The sequence below is a fragment of the Balaenoptera physalus genome (genome assembly GCF_965194825.1).
Source record: "Balaenoptera physalus genome assembly, chromosome: 4".
Lineage (NCBI taxonomy): Eukaryota > Metazoa > Chordata > Mammalia > Artiodactyla > Balaenopteridae > Balaenoptera > Balaenoptera physalus.
The window spans coordinates 64,035,222-64,048,586 of NC_138891.1; the positions used below are offsets into that span (position 1 = coordinate 64,035,222).

Here is a 13,365-nt window from a genome sequence, read left to right on the forward strand (position 1 = left end):
ATTAAGGCCAAAGGGGCTCGACAGTCTCAAAGCAAAATGTGGTGATTGCCTGCCTTCTTCAGTCGACACTCTAAAGGGCCAAGGCAGTTTACTGAGCGTGCGAGCCCCTGTTCAAACCAGGGCTGGTAAACACCAGCAAGGCACTCTCCTCCAGCCACTAATCTAGTTGGTCATCCCCAAGAGTTCTTTGTCATTCGAGTCACAGCACCACTGAATAAGTGACAGCAGCCTTATACCCAGGTCATGCCTTCTGGATTGGATTGAAGAGCCCTCTTGTCTCATCTAAGGGCAGATGAGAAACCGACTCCAGGTTTGGCCAGTGCTGGGCCCCGGGACATGCAGGCCTGAGCTGGGCCTGGTCCCTGTCCCCTCTCGTGGCACTTAGCACATGTTCTACTCTGCAGTGACATCAGGTCCCACTTCAGAGCAGTTCCTTAGCAGAGACTTCTCTGGAAATACATCCAGGCTCAGTCAGCAGCCGTGGTTCTGCTGACATGGCCACAGGAGCTCACTGAGGGGGTGGGGGCTCCCAGGATGGAAGAGAAGCAGCTCTGAGCACTCGCTTCCAGCCCCGGTGCTGAGCTCCAGCTGCTCTTCCGGGTCACGTGCCCACCCCTGGGCTGTGACAGGTGGTAAGAGGAAAGATCTGGGGGGAGGCTCCAGGCACCCGTCAGCTACCATTTGGGGAGGACAGGTACCTGGTCTGAGCTGGCTCCTCCCATGCTGCGCCTGGGTGAGGGAGAGGTGGTCCTCTGAAAGGAAATCAGGGCCCTAAGAAGGGAGGGATTCTGATTTGCCAAAACGCAGCAGTGTCCATCACAGCCCTTTTCTTCTTTGTACCTGGCAAACCGTAAGTATTTGAAAGGACCATCTGAAAATAGTCAGTCAGCTCCCAGCTCAGCTGAGTGCCCCACCTCCTGCCATGGGGGGCGAGGAGGGGGATGGAGTCTCACCCAGTTCCCCATAGGAAGCAGATGGGCTGTTGGAAAGAGCCAGTCAGGAGCCCCAGGTTCTAGGCACAGGCCCCACAGGCCCACATGTGAGCTGAGGAAGGCTAGTACTCCTCTGAAAAATAGAGACGCATCTGCTCCATCTACAGCAAAGGTCCAAGTGACGTGGGGGAGATGCTTTGTAAAGGTAACATGTTACCAACCAGAGCCTACCATGGTGAGAGCGGGAGGGCAGTTGTTTGTGGAAGAGGAAAGCCAACCGGGGCCTCATCAATGATGAATGCATCAGGGAATAAATAATTCAGAGCTTTGGGGATCCTTTTAGCAGCAGTATGTTTCCACTCAGCTCTGCCTGCTGAAAATGTTTTTCCAAAGGTCCATCTCCAGAATCAGATGCGTGTGACGTGCCCAGAGCTGCAGGAAAGACCTGGTGTGTCGTCCTCTGGCAGCCCAGGGCGGACCCCAGGTCCCTGCAGAGTCTGAGGGGGTCCTGAGCACCTCTGAGCTCCAGGGGGTGGCCCTGACTCATCAGAGGGTTCATCCAGCGGCCCCTCCTCTCAGGGCATCCATGGCCATCTTTCTGCCACCAGCCTCCTCCACACCCCAGTCCTCTACGAAGCCTTCCCCACTTCCCCAGGAAAGGGGCAGTTTGACTCACCTTGTTTCCACGCTTGGGTGTTTTCCTGTCTACCTCCAGCACTCCTGAGGGGCGTGACTGTGTCCAGTCCACTCCTGTGTCTTTCACAGCACAGTGCTCAAAGCAGGCTAGCTGCCACCATCTTTTAAGTCTCTTTTTAAAGTAAACTTTTTATGGATAGAAATGTTCACAAACCACATTGCAAAGCCAGATTAATTCATGAAGTGAACACACCTGTATAACCAGCACCCAGATCAAGCAAATAGAAATGGCCAGCACCCCAGATGTCCCCTGAATTCTCTGTTCATCACCCCACAAGTTAGCCACCATCCTGCCTTCTAACACCATAGTTCTGCATGTTTTGAACTTCATAAAGTACATTATTTACTCTTTTGGAAGTGGCTCCTTTTACTCCAATTATGCTGTGAGACTGCTCCATATTATTCCTTCTCATTGCTGAATAGTATTCCAGTGTAAGAATATACCATAACCGATCCATTCTATCATTAATGGACATTTGGGTTGTTTCCAGTACTGGCTCATTACCATTCTTCTTCCTGTCTTTTTGGTGGACATATGTATGCATTTCTGTTGGGTATAAACTTAGGAATGATTTTGCAGAGTCAGAGGGTAGGTATAATTAACAGATTTTTGAACATATGCCTGCCTGTGTGAACGAAAGAATGTCTACAGCTTCGGGGGCGACGGGGTAGGTAAGACACGCACACCACCCCCTGCACAGTCCCTTCCCCAGCTCTTGGTGCACAGGCCCTGACTTCCTGCCTCCTGCCCCAGCCAGGCATTAGTTGGCTCAGGAGCCTGTCGGGATCTGCTGTTAAGCTGCTGGTGGGGATGGGCCTCGGCTTCACACAGGGACACTTCTCAATAACCTAGTGAAGCCAGTAGCCCGTTCCTATCTGATGTCGGTTCCCTCAGAACTCTGTGCTACATGCATCGCAGAGGTCAGAATTTGGTCCCAATAGTCTTGGAGGGCCAGGTCAGGTCCCAGCCCCTAGCAAAGTGGAGGACCTCATGGTTTGCCCAACCCGGCCTCTTCTCTCTCTAGAAGAGTGAGTTGGCCCATCATCCTTCAATACTCCCACAATCCACCTCCACCTCCACCTGAGATGCTGACTCCCAGTCAACTTCCTCCCTTCATCCTCCCCACTTCTGACCTCTCCATAACCCATTATTCCCTTTCTGAGTGGCTGTATCAGGCATAACATGCGGCCCAAGTGATTTCCCGTTTGATTCAGGAAACACATTGCAGCTCCAGGAATTCACTGCCTCTCTGTGACTCTTGGATAGGTTGGGGTAAGGATAAATCTTCCGGGAAGAACTGACCTGTTTTGGAACCCCAGTCATCAGAAAGGACCCCAGTGAATTCTAGCTGGACCCACTGATCTTGTGCTGACCTCCTAGTGACCCGTACAGAGATGCCCACTGTAGGCCCCATTCACCTAGGGCCTTGGGTTCCTCAGGAATCCCAAATCCCTGGCGTCCTCCCCATATTCAGTGCAGCTTCTAAATCATGCTAGAGTTACCTCTCAATATTCTAGATTCCCAGGAAAAACCGGCTCTGCGGATCCCTATGCAAATCCCAGCCAGGCCTCAGGGAGCCCACCCTCCAGACACAGGGCAGAACCCCCCACCCCACCCCAGGTCTTCCCAAGGGCTCCCAGCCTGACTGCATGGCCTCTGAGAGCGTTGTTGTGGACACGCTGGGATGGCTCTTCCAGGTCCTCTGCTGATACCTGGGTGTACCTACATCTGCTTGATGAATTTTGGCATCACAGTTCACACAGGCAGATTCTAAACATGGGGGCAGAAACTCAGTCTACTACATGAGTCCCTTGTGCCCTGGAGTAGGCTGGCCCTGGGAGGCAAGCCTAAGGTGGGTGAGGATTGGTGCTACCACGGGAAGCAGTTGGTATCAAAGGCCCCACTTCAGTGAGGCTGGGAGCAGGAGGAGGCAGAAGCGGCTGACACCAAAAGTGCCAAGATCTGAGGCCAGTTCTCAAGAGAGTTCTTAGATCCAGGGCCGCTTCTGAGCCAAAGGCAGCATGCGGGTCTCAAGCCAGACCCAGGACAAGGTCAAGCCAGGCTGGGCAGAATCCAGAGCACTTGACAACAAGGGCAGCACCAGGTGATGCCCAGAAGGCTGGGCTGTGGCTCCTGGATGCCCCCACCTAGAGCCAGGGCTGGGGAGTGAGGACCGCAATGGATGGCCTCGGGGCCCCAGGTGTGGGGAGGAGAGAGAGGCAGGTGAGGGAGAGCAGCAGGAGAGGGCAGGTGTGACTGCAGGGGCTCAACAAGTGAGGGGGTAACACCGGCTGGATTTGGCATCAACAGAATTTTGGAGCTCTGGCCCCGCTACTTACCTGCCAATTAAGAGTGACTCACCTGCCTTTACTGTTGACTTAGCTCTTCGATGCTTCAGCCATAAACTCATGAAATTATCCTGTCCTGCCTGTCATGCAGAATTGCTGGGCTTGGCAGGGAAGGTGACATCTGGGGAAATGCTTGCTAAGTCCCCCTTCAGATGCTGTGGGGCTTCGAGGACCCACAATGCTGCACTTTCTGTCGTCACCTTACAGTGACGCTCCAGATCTCCTTCTTGGGATAAATCCTCTGGGATTGTACACTAGGTGACACGCTAGTTGTCAAAGAGAAGAGAACTAATAAGATGTCCCACCAGAGCCCAAGCTTTCTGGTCTCCCATCTCCAAATTCACACACACGGTTTCAGACTGGGGACTGAGAAGGACAATGAGAAACAAATCCTTTCTTTTCTCCAACTCACTGGCCCAAGACCCTTCCAGCCATGGTTGGAGGTCTGGACTGGGGTCAGTCCTCGGGGAGGCCAGGTGGTTCCAGGACACACAGTCTGCAGTCCAGCCTTTAGTAGCCCCTCCCCCAAGTGGGTGAGTGGGTGCAACGCTGCCCAGACGCGAACGCTCCCCACTTCCTCCCACAAACCTGCAGTGCCAGGCTCCACCCGAACTCACTAGCTTCAAAAGAGCTTACAGGGTTTGTTTCTGATTATAAAAGTAACACCAATTCATTTAGAAAACTAGGAAAATTCCAAAAAGCAAACAGAAAAACACTGTTAGTATCTAGGCATATTTACCCTTACCCGCCTGGTTTCTGAAGAATTCCACCTGACTTCTAATTGCTCCTCCTGACCCTACTGCAGCAAGCCTGAGTCCCGAGGTCCTGTCTTACCCCTTCATTCAGCACAGAACTGGAGTGGGACACCAAGGGTTAAAGGCATTACCAATTCCCAGCGATTGAAATGTAGTAAGGATGAGATGCTAAATTAAAGTTTATTGCAGAATAAAAGTGTGTGTAGTCAGCATCTGTAAGATGCTACAATGAGGTGCTTTCTACAACTTGGCAATACAATCATGTAGAGAGTTAAATTAGTAGAATGCACACTTAGTTAATGAGATTAGCTGTCTGCAGAAGTCCCTTTAAAAGACAAGTTATCTTTTGTGAAGGCAGAAAGAGTTAGCCTAGACTCATGATTAAACATAGAAGCAGCAATGGCCATATCAAAGCACTGAGATACCTGCAGAAAGATGGTGCACGCGCGTGCGCGTGTGTATGTGTTGGGGGAGGTCCATGTGGAGCACAGAACGGGGAGGGAGGGAGAAGCCTGGTGGTGTCCGGGTGAGGAAGGCGTCTTCTTGGTCACGGACAGGAAGGGGGCACCCTCTGCTCTCGTCCCCACTATGGGCCTCCTGGCTCAGCCTCCATGGCCCCTGAGGGTGGGAAGGGCTACAGGAGGATGCAACGCAGGAAAAGGGCCAAGAGTATGAGCTCCACGGCCAAGGTGACAGTTCAAACATGACTCCCACTTACTTACAAGCTGTGCCAGTCTGGACAAAAATGTTTTCTTTCTTGAGCCCTTTTCCTGATTTGTGAAGTGAGGATGCTGAAGTCTCCTTCAGAGGGCTGCTGTGAGGAATACTCAGAGAAAGCAGGAAGGCAGCTGTTAAGCTATCATTATTAACATAAACAATGGTATTATTTCTATTACTGATAAGCAAATGTGTTTAGCACTCCCCATGAGGTTATTCAATAAAAGCCAACCCCAAAGCTGTTCTTTTCTTGGTGTGAATATAAAAATTAAGCTCCTGGACCTGCCACGCTGAGGCTTGGACCCTCAGCCTTGGTGACCTAGTGACTGCACCCCCGAGGCTCAGCAGGGCAGCGGCCTCCCTGGATCCAACTTGCAGTCAGAACTGTCTTACATGGAATGTATGAACCGAACACATAGCTTGTAGCGTTGTGTGAAATAAATACCGTTTGTGGGGGAATGTAATTTTTATTTGTATAAACCTAATGCAGCCAACAAAAAAGTTCTTATTGTAAAGGGTTCTGGAAATTATCACAAGTGGTGACCGTGAGTGTACAGTATGCATAATAATAATTACCTGCACTAAGGATTTGTAAAATTTAAATGGAATAATGATGTAAACCACTTATTTCCTAGCACAAAGTAAGCACTGGATATAAATGTTTCACATTTTGCAAATGGGGTCTTTTGTTTTTGTTTCGTTAGGCTCACATTGTGTTATTATTCGAATCAGACAGAACCTCTCTAAAGGGGGGTGGAGAGGGAGGATATTCCAAAATTCAAAATATCGTATTTGTGCTGGTAAAAAAGAAAAAAATCACATTTATTTTACAAGGTAGTATTTTCCTAAAGTATTATACAGAGAGGAAAGTTGAGCTGTTTGTAGGAAAACAGAATATAATTTTAGGAAATTACAGACGGATCAACATTGTGCTTACAACTTTAAAACAGACAGGTTTTAAAAAATCACACAGTGAGTATTACAAGGTGCGAACAGCCTTAAAAGTACACATGAACACGATGATATGGAAGCTCAGCATTAAAACTGCTACTGATGATTTGCTTTCAGACTTGTTCAGACTATTAAGAGAGAACTGCTTCAGCCTTAATAGAAAGAACTCAAAGCACAAACAGAAATACAGCCCTTTCCCAATACAGTCAACTCTCAATTATCCATGACAACGAAAGGGAGCAGTGACATAAGAAATTTTCTGAAGATAAATAATTCCAAACTTAGTTTTGAGAAGTGCCCCTGTACTTATGTTTGGATGTGAGAAGCACTGACATCCCTGGAATTGACAGCACTGATAAAGTGCGGAAACGCCCACTTCTTTCTCCCCACCTCAACGGGAAGAGACACAGTCGCACATTACAGAAAAGCCCAAAATACAACTGGCCTCCCTAATGTGCTCACACCTCCTCTGGAGAGGGGAGTAGGAAAGAAGACTCACAGAAACTTTGTTTTCCTCATGTAAAAATCCAAAACACGTCAACAAAATTTTGCAAACAAGATGGAATAATCAAGTGTTGACTGTATAAATATTATTTTAACTTGTGCTTTTTTTTTTTCTTGCCTAGAAGTATTTATACCACCAAAAGTATCTGGATTTTTTTTTTTTTTTTTTGTATCTGGATATTTTGACAGCTTTCTAAATTACCTGGTTGCATCCTATTGCCCAAGTAGAGAAATTTGCATAAAAGGAGTTTATGATCGCCCCAAAAGAACTTTGATGTTTCAAACAGGCCAGGAAGTAGAGATTAAGAAATAAAACCACCACTCCCAAGATAAAATCAAATCCTAGATCAAATCCAAAAAGTACCTCAGAAAAACAACTTCATGGTTTTGTTCTGGTTTTGGTGATTTTATTTTCTGTTTCATTTTGTACTGTATTACCTTGAACTACAGGTCTTCCCCTTCCAGGAAAGCATCTGTTTTTCTTCAGGGTTTTCCTCAAATTTGCATTTCAAATCTTGAAAATACCTAGGTTTGATTGTAAAGCTTCAGTTGTTAATGTACCAAACAGTTATAACGACAAAAGCATTTTAATTGCTTTGTCATTTCTCAGAAAAGTCATGAACACGTGTGAAACTTGAAAATTCTAAAAGAAATCTTGGTTAGATAAGAAAGCTGAATTCCACACAGCACTTACTTTGTATGTTCTACCTAACAGCTTTCACACCAACTTTCAAAAAGTGGGAATGGTGCCAGTTTTTGATAAAAGCCCAAGAAAGCAGTTTTTCCACCCACACAGCCCAACTCTTTTCCCCAAGTGAGCAAAGGTCCAAATGATAAAGCTTTCATATCTCTCAATGTACAAGTAGTAATCAAAAACCTATTTAACATGACTGTGTTCTATGTCTATAGTACACATTGCAGTCTAAACATTTTCTAAAAGTACCTATAAATATGCTTATACAAATGAGCAATACATTATCAGGATTACAGAGAAATTCTTTCATATAATACAGAACAGAATAGGCCTAGAATTTAAGTTGAAACTACGTATTTTTATATCCTTATCAGTTGTTTTTGGAATGCAAGCATTAGAGAAACAATTCCGGTTCAATCATATATGATTTTCAGATAATTATTAAGAGTGCTAGGACAAAAAAAAGAACTCTTGTTTGTGCTTATTTAGAAAAGGCTACTTTGAGATCCAGGATCATCTGATATTTAGAATCCAGTGGAACATCTCCAGTTCTATAAAATAGATAGAAGTGAATCTTAGTTTTTAATTATAAAGAGTTTGTGCAAACATTTAAAGTGATTATCAACTAGTCTTAAATCCAAAAATTCCATTAAAATCATGGCTAATCTGAATGGCAGTTCAGGAGTTTAAACAGGAACATAGGCAAAAGTCATAGATATTATCATATAAAGTGCCCAACCCTGACACAGCCAGCCTCAGAAACGTGGCCCTGTGCCCATGGATTCCCATGGCTCTGGAGACCTGGTGGTTGACTCCAATTAGATTAACGGATGGAGGAGAGAACTGATAGGAATGGTGCAGAGAAAGAGAGCCTCGTGTTCCCACCCGGGGTTGCAACAAGCTCACCCAGAGTTAGGTGAAGACAGGACCCTGGCGTCGCCCTGGCTGCAGCTGGCCACTCAATCCTGGGCGGTGCTGAGAGCCCAAGGCAGGGCTCCTCAGCTGTCTGTCCCTAAGCCCCTCTCCGTACACCCTCCTCCGCCACCCTCTCCTGGGCCCCGCTGTACCTGGAGCTCTGCTCACCACCTTCTTGGTTTGACTTGTTGAGTCTTTACGTTTCAGTAAGTGGGAACTTTATGCTGGCTGCATTCTCATCTAGCACAGAAAGTGTTAACACACACTGCTTTCAAAGGAATATGCACACTCTGCTTTCTAAACCCTATGGCTGCTTGGGGCACCTAAAGCTAACAAACTCTTCTAGCCAGTCACATGAACTACACATACAACTAGGAAAGCAGGTTCTGCCTGGAGTGATTTGTGAAAGATGCCAAGCGGAAGCTTCAGGGAAGGACACAACAGGCCTCTTCTTATTTCTTAAAATACAAACTAATGTGACACAGAAGATATGTCATGAGATGATGCCATGAGAGCGCGCTCATGGATAGTCAGGGTGTAGGAAGTATTTCTCTAGCTCCAACTTTGACAGTTCTGGTTTCATGTGGGCCATATTTTAAATTTCCTGGATTCTTAACTATGCCTCACAGACGGTATATTTGGAGAAACAGCAGGTAACCGACTCACACGAGAACAGCAGTTACAAATGGAGATTAGGAGCAGAATTCTGAAGAGAGCTAAATAAGAATCATTTACTATTTTATGTGTGCAGGAAAAGAGAATATTTACAACAGCCCATGAATATTACTGTTGTAAAGTGAATGAATATTACACAAAATATTTTCTCCTGACTTAGAGAACTATTTCAACCGTTTTTGCATTGGCATAAAAAATCCATGCATCATACTGAATTCTAATCCAGTTCTTTCCTAAGCCATCCTAATGCTTCATACAACCAAATGAAGCAGAATTAATCAAACCTATTAGATTCATTCCTAATCCCTAAAGGACTGCTGTCTTTAGCACTTCCATGCTAACTAAAACTATGACTGACTTTTTTTCGTAAGACATCAGACGTGGCTGCCTCCTAAATATAATACCTATATAACTCCTAAAAGTTTCCCCCAGATTTGAAGAACAATTTTAAAAAGCAGGGATACGTTGGGGAACCCACCCAAGAGGCCAGTTCAAATGGTACAACATCCCCAGCTAGCCCAGGCCAAGTACATCTCTCCCTCCCTGGGGTTCCCAGGGCACTCTGGGTCCCATCACCTGCGTGTGTTACCTCGCCTACTGGACTGTGGTCCCTTCCTGCCGGGAGTCAGGCCTTGTTCACTCTGTATCCCTGAAGAGCGTAGGCACTCAGCTAAAGCTGGACTGAGCCTGAAACAGAAGGTGGAATCTCTTCTGAAGTGAGGTCTAGCTCAGCCCCAGGTAACGGAGGGATGTGCAGACACTGGCCGTAACTAGGGACTGAGCTGGCCTCCAGTAACGTCCCAGAAGTAAGCCAGGGCAGCACTGGCCCAGCCCCAGTGCAGGCGGTGGGGAGACGGGGAAAGGGACAGAATGGCATCAATCAGTGCACACCTTGAGGGGTCACGTGAACCACTTTCCACACGGGACGAGCAGGGTAGGGGGGCTCATCAGCACGCCAAAAGGAACGCCAAAGAGCTGTTCTGCGAAGAACTGGCTATTTATAAAACAGTGTCTCCTTCACTCTGGGTAGCTCCTCAACCTGATCCATGATGCTCTGTGATCATCACTTCATCACATCATTGCTTTCAAAGTTCCCAGTGAAATTAAGGCTGGGTCACAATTCATGACACCAGATGCTACATAAAAAGGAAGTCAAGATACAAAAGAAAACCATTTATAAGAAAAAAATGTCTTAATTCTAAGACTAATTTAAAAGTGAAGCTAAATCAGCAGACCACTGAACTGGTATGGTTGTTAGAGAGGGGTAGAAAACATCGACTGCATTGGAAAAAGGATCCATCAGACAAAAGTACAAAAGCTCAGCATGGATCAGAGGACGTGGCTTCCTGCCTGGACCCTCACACGGTGGTTTCTATTGTTTCGATCACTTCCAGATCAGACTGCGACGGGGAGAGAAGGGTGCACTCGTCTGGCTCCCAGCTGCTCTCTGGACTGTAATCTTCCTCTGAACTCAGTTCTGCTCCTTCTTCTGTGTCCTCATCACACGACTCCACATAGTGAGCCCCGATTGCATTGATCCCAGAGTCCTCAGAACTTGAGGGAGAAGAGCAGTGATCTGTTTTTGGCGTATTGCTCTCTTTTGATATTAAGGCATCGTGTGCAGAGACCTCCTCGGGGCTAATTTTGTGGGAATGTGGCGCCGGCTGCTTCTGCACATAACACATCTTCCCATTAATACATTTAACCTGATAGTTGTCAATAAAGAGGTCTGAGATCATACAGTACCTTGGTGAATCAGGGGGGAGGGGAGGCTGGAAGACAGATGCGAATTTCAAAAAGTGTTCAGTGAGGGAGACTGAGATCTGAATGGTGTTTGTGGGTTCCCGAGGCTTCGCGGGAATCTCAGTGCTTGGAAGCTGTTCCACAGGGGTCATCGGTTGATACACGTATTTGCCTGTGGGGAACACAAAAAGGCAGCTGAAATCTAAGAGTATTACACACACTACATTAAGGTAGCCATAATGGTTTCTCTCTGAGGACTCAGAATGTTTTTAAAAATATTTCAATAACATCTCAGAAGAAACTAATAATAGAATCGTTCAAAATTGTTATAATCAATTAAAAATACAACACAGTACCATAACATCATGGTGTTTTCATCTAAGAAACTCAACACGCTTTACAAATCTTAATTTATATTTGAGTCTCTTTAATGCCTCTGGAATAGGTGGGTGGACACTATCATCCTTATTTTTCAGACAACTTGAAATGATTTACCCATCATACTAAAATAAAGAATGTCCACGTTATAGTATGGTGAAAACATACTGTAAAATAGTATAATATACCATAAAATTATAATTCCATTTTTATCTTTAATAATTATATGCTAATATACACATTTAAAATTTATCATCAGGATTATGATAAGACTTTCACTCTTCAGGTTTCTATGTTTTAATCAGAATACACATACACACACACACATTTAATAGGTAATGGCCTATAGCATTGTCCTGGTCACCCTCAGCGGCCAGGGTCAGGTGCAGGGTGTGAAATGATCTCTTTCAAGACCCAAAGCTCATCAGTGGCCAAAGCAGGAGATGTTCTCCCTGACACCAATTCCACAAGCACAACCTTAGCCAAGCAGAAGCACAGGCACAGGCAGATGCAGGGGGGTGACCTGCCAGATGTCTCTAGAAAACCAAGAAGCTTATCCCCAAACCTTCCCTCTGCCTAAGTGTTTCTCACAGAGTTTATGTGGAAGTGAAACCTAACTGGATCTGTTCCTCCTGCATCTCTTTGCTCATTCTCTTTTTCTTCACTCAACAGTTAGCACTTGGTACATGGGAGGTTTTGTTAAGAAAACAGAGATGACAATTACCCAGTCTGTAAGCCTAAAATGATTTACAAACAGAAATCTGGAAGAAAAAAAAAAAACTACAAGTCTCAGAGACAGAAGCCACAAATGTAGGCACCATCTTGGGTTTATTCCTAACGTAGCTGATTTATCAATCAGTCCATGCAGTATCTTCTGCACATATTTATGACACTGTTTTTTAACCTCGATGCTATTGCCATTTCAGACCAGATAATCCTCTGTTGAGGGGCTGTCCTGTGCACTGTACGATGTTTAGCAGCATCCTTGGCCTCTGCCCATGAGATGCCAGTAGAACCTCCTCCCCAGGCTGACAACCAAAACATCTCCAGATGTTGTCACATATACCTGGAGGCAAAATTGCCCTCGCTGAGAACCACTGATTTATGACCTCCTCATGAGCATCTCTTTGCAGGCAAATCACCCACTGTGCGCTGCTCCCATTTGTTTTAGTTCTTAGGTCGAAAATTCTAGGATAGGGATCACATTTGTAAGGAAAACTACCTTAGATTTTTTAAATAAGTTCATTAAGCCACGGACGAATAGCAATTTTAGATCAGAAATGTGAACAGCAAACTGTGCCACAGATAGTGCAACATCTGATCTATTAAGATCAATCAAGCCTGCCTGTATTTTTTAACTCTGTTTCTTGACTCCTGTACAACAAAGTAGGCTTAGATGCCACAATATCTTTGTAACTAAACTACTCTAAAAATACACTCAGCTTCATTCTGGAGTAAGGGAAATCCCCTGGCAGTCCAGCGTTAGAATTCCACACTCTCATTGCCAAGGGCCCGGGTTCAATCCCTGGTCTGGGAACTAAGATCCCACATGCCATGCGGCACGGCTAAAAAAAAAAAAATCATTCTGGAGTAAAATTGTTAAGCCTTTGGTGTCCCAGGTCTGCTTCCAAGCCTGGGCATATTTCACACAAACCTTACAGTCTAACAAAAATACAAGCAAGAACTGTCATGCCTGCCTGGGAAACTGTTTAAAATATATTGGGTTGGCCAAAAAGTTCGTTCAGTTTTAAGTAAAAATAAAAGACATTTTTCATTTTCACGAAGAACTTTATTGAACAACATATTCACTAACCGATCCGACTTTTTGGCCAACCCAATACCAGGTATCTTCAATTCTGTTATCTGTAAAGGAAGGGATTACTCCTTGTCAGGCAAAGTTCAAGTCAGGCAAGTTCTAACAGTTTGGTAGGAACTCTGCATCCAAGCAGAGGGGCAAAAAAGGCAGACTTTCAAGCCTCCCCTCTGATCTGTCAGCCCCAGGATTAGAGAAAGATGAGTCTGGGCAGGGGACAGAAAAGGGACTGGGAGAATTTAG

General features: G+C 45.7%; 1 protein-coding gene across 6 annotated transcripts in view; it reads right to left on the bottom strand.

The window, feature by feature from the left end:
* Positions 1–6,250: 6,250 nt before the first annotated feature.
* LOC309660641 (UPF0524 protein C3orf70 homolog) overlaps positions 6,251–13,365 on the bottom strand; it is a 102,754-nt gene continuing 95,639 nt past the window's right edge. Inside the window, exons 2-4 of one of the 6 annotated variants that reach the window (XR_014263505.1) lie at positions 10,080–11,103; positions 9,778–9,875; positions 6,251–8,149 (exon numbers count right to left, since the gene is read on the bottom strand). Coding sequence is in view for 1 of the 6 variants with exons in the window: in XM_082461582.1 (XP_082317708.1) it covers positions 10,547–11,103 (557 nt within the window). In the remaining 5 variants the exon portion in view is untranslated. Of the gene's footprint in view, positions 11,104–13,365 lie in introns of all 6 variants that reach the window. The other 5 variants (XR_014263504.1, XR_014263506.1, XR_014263507.1 and 2 more) reach the window with 5 other exon arrangements.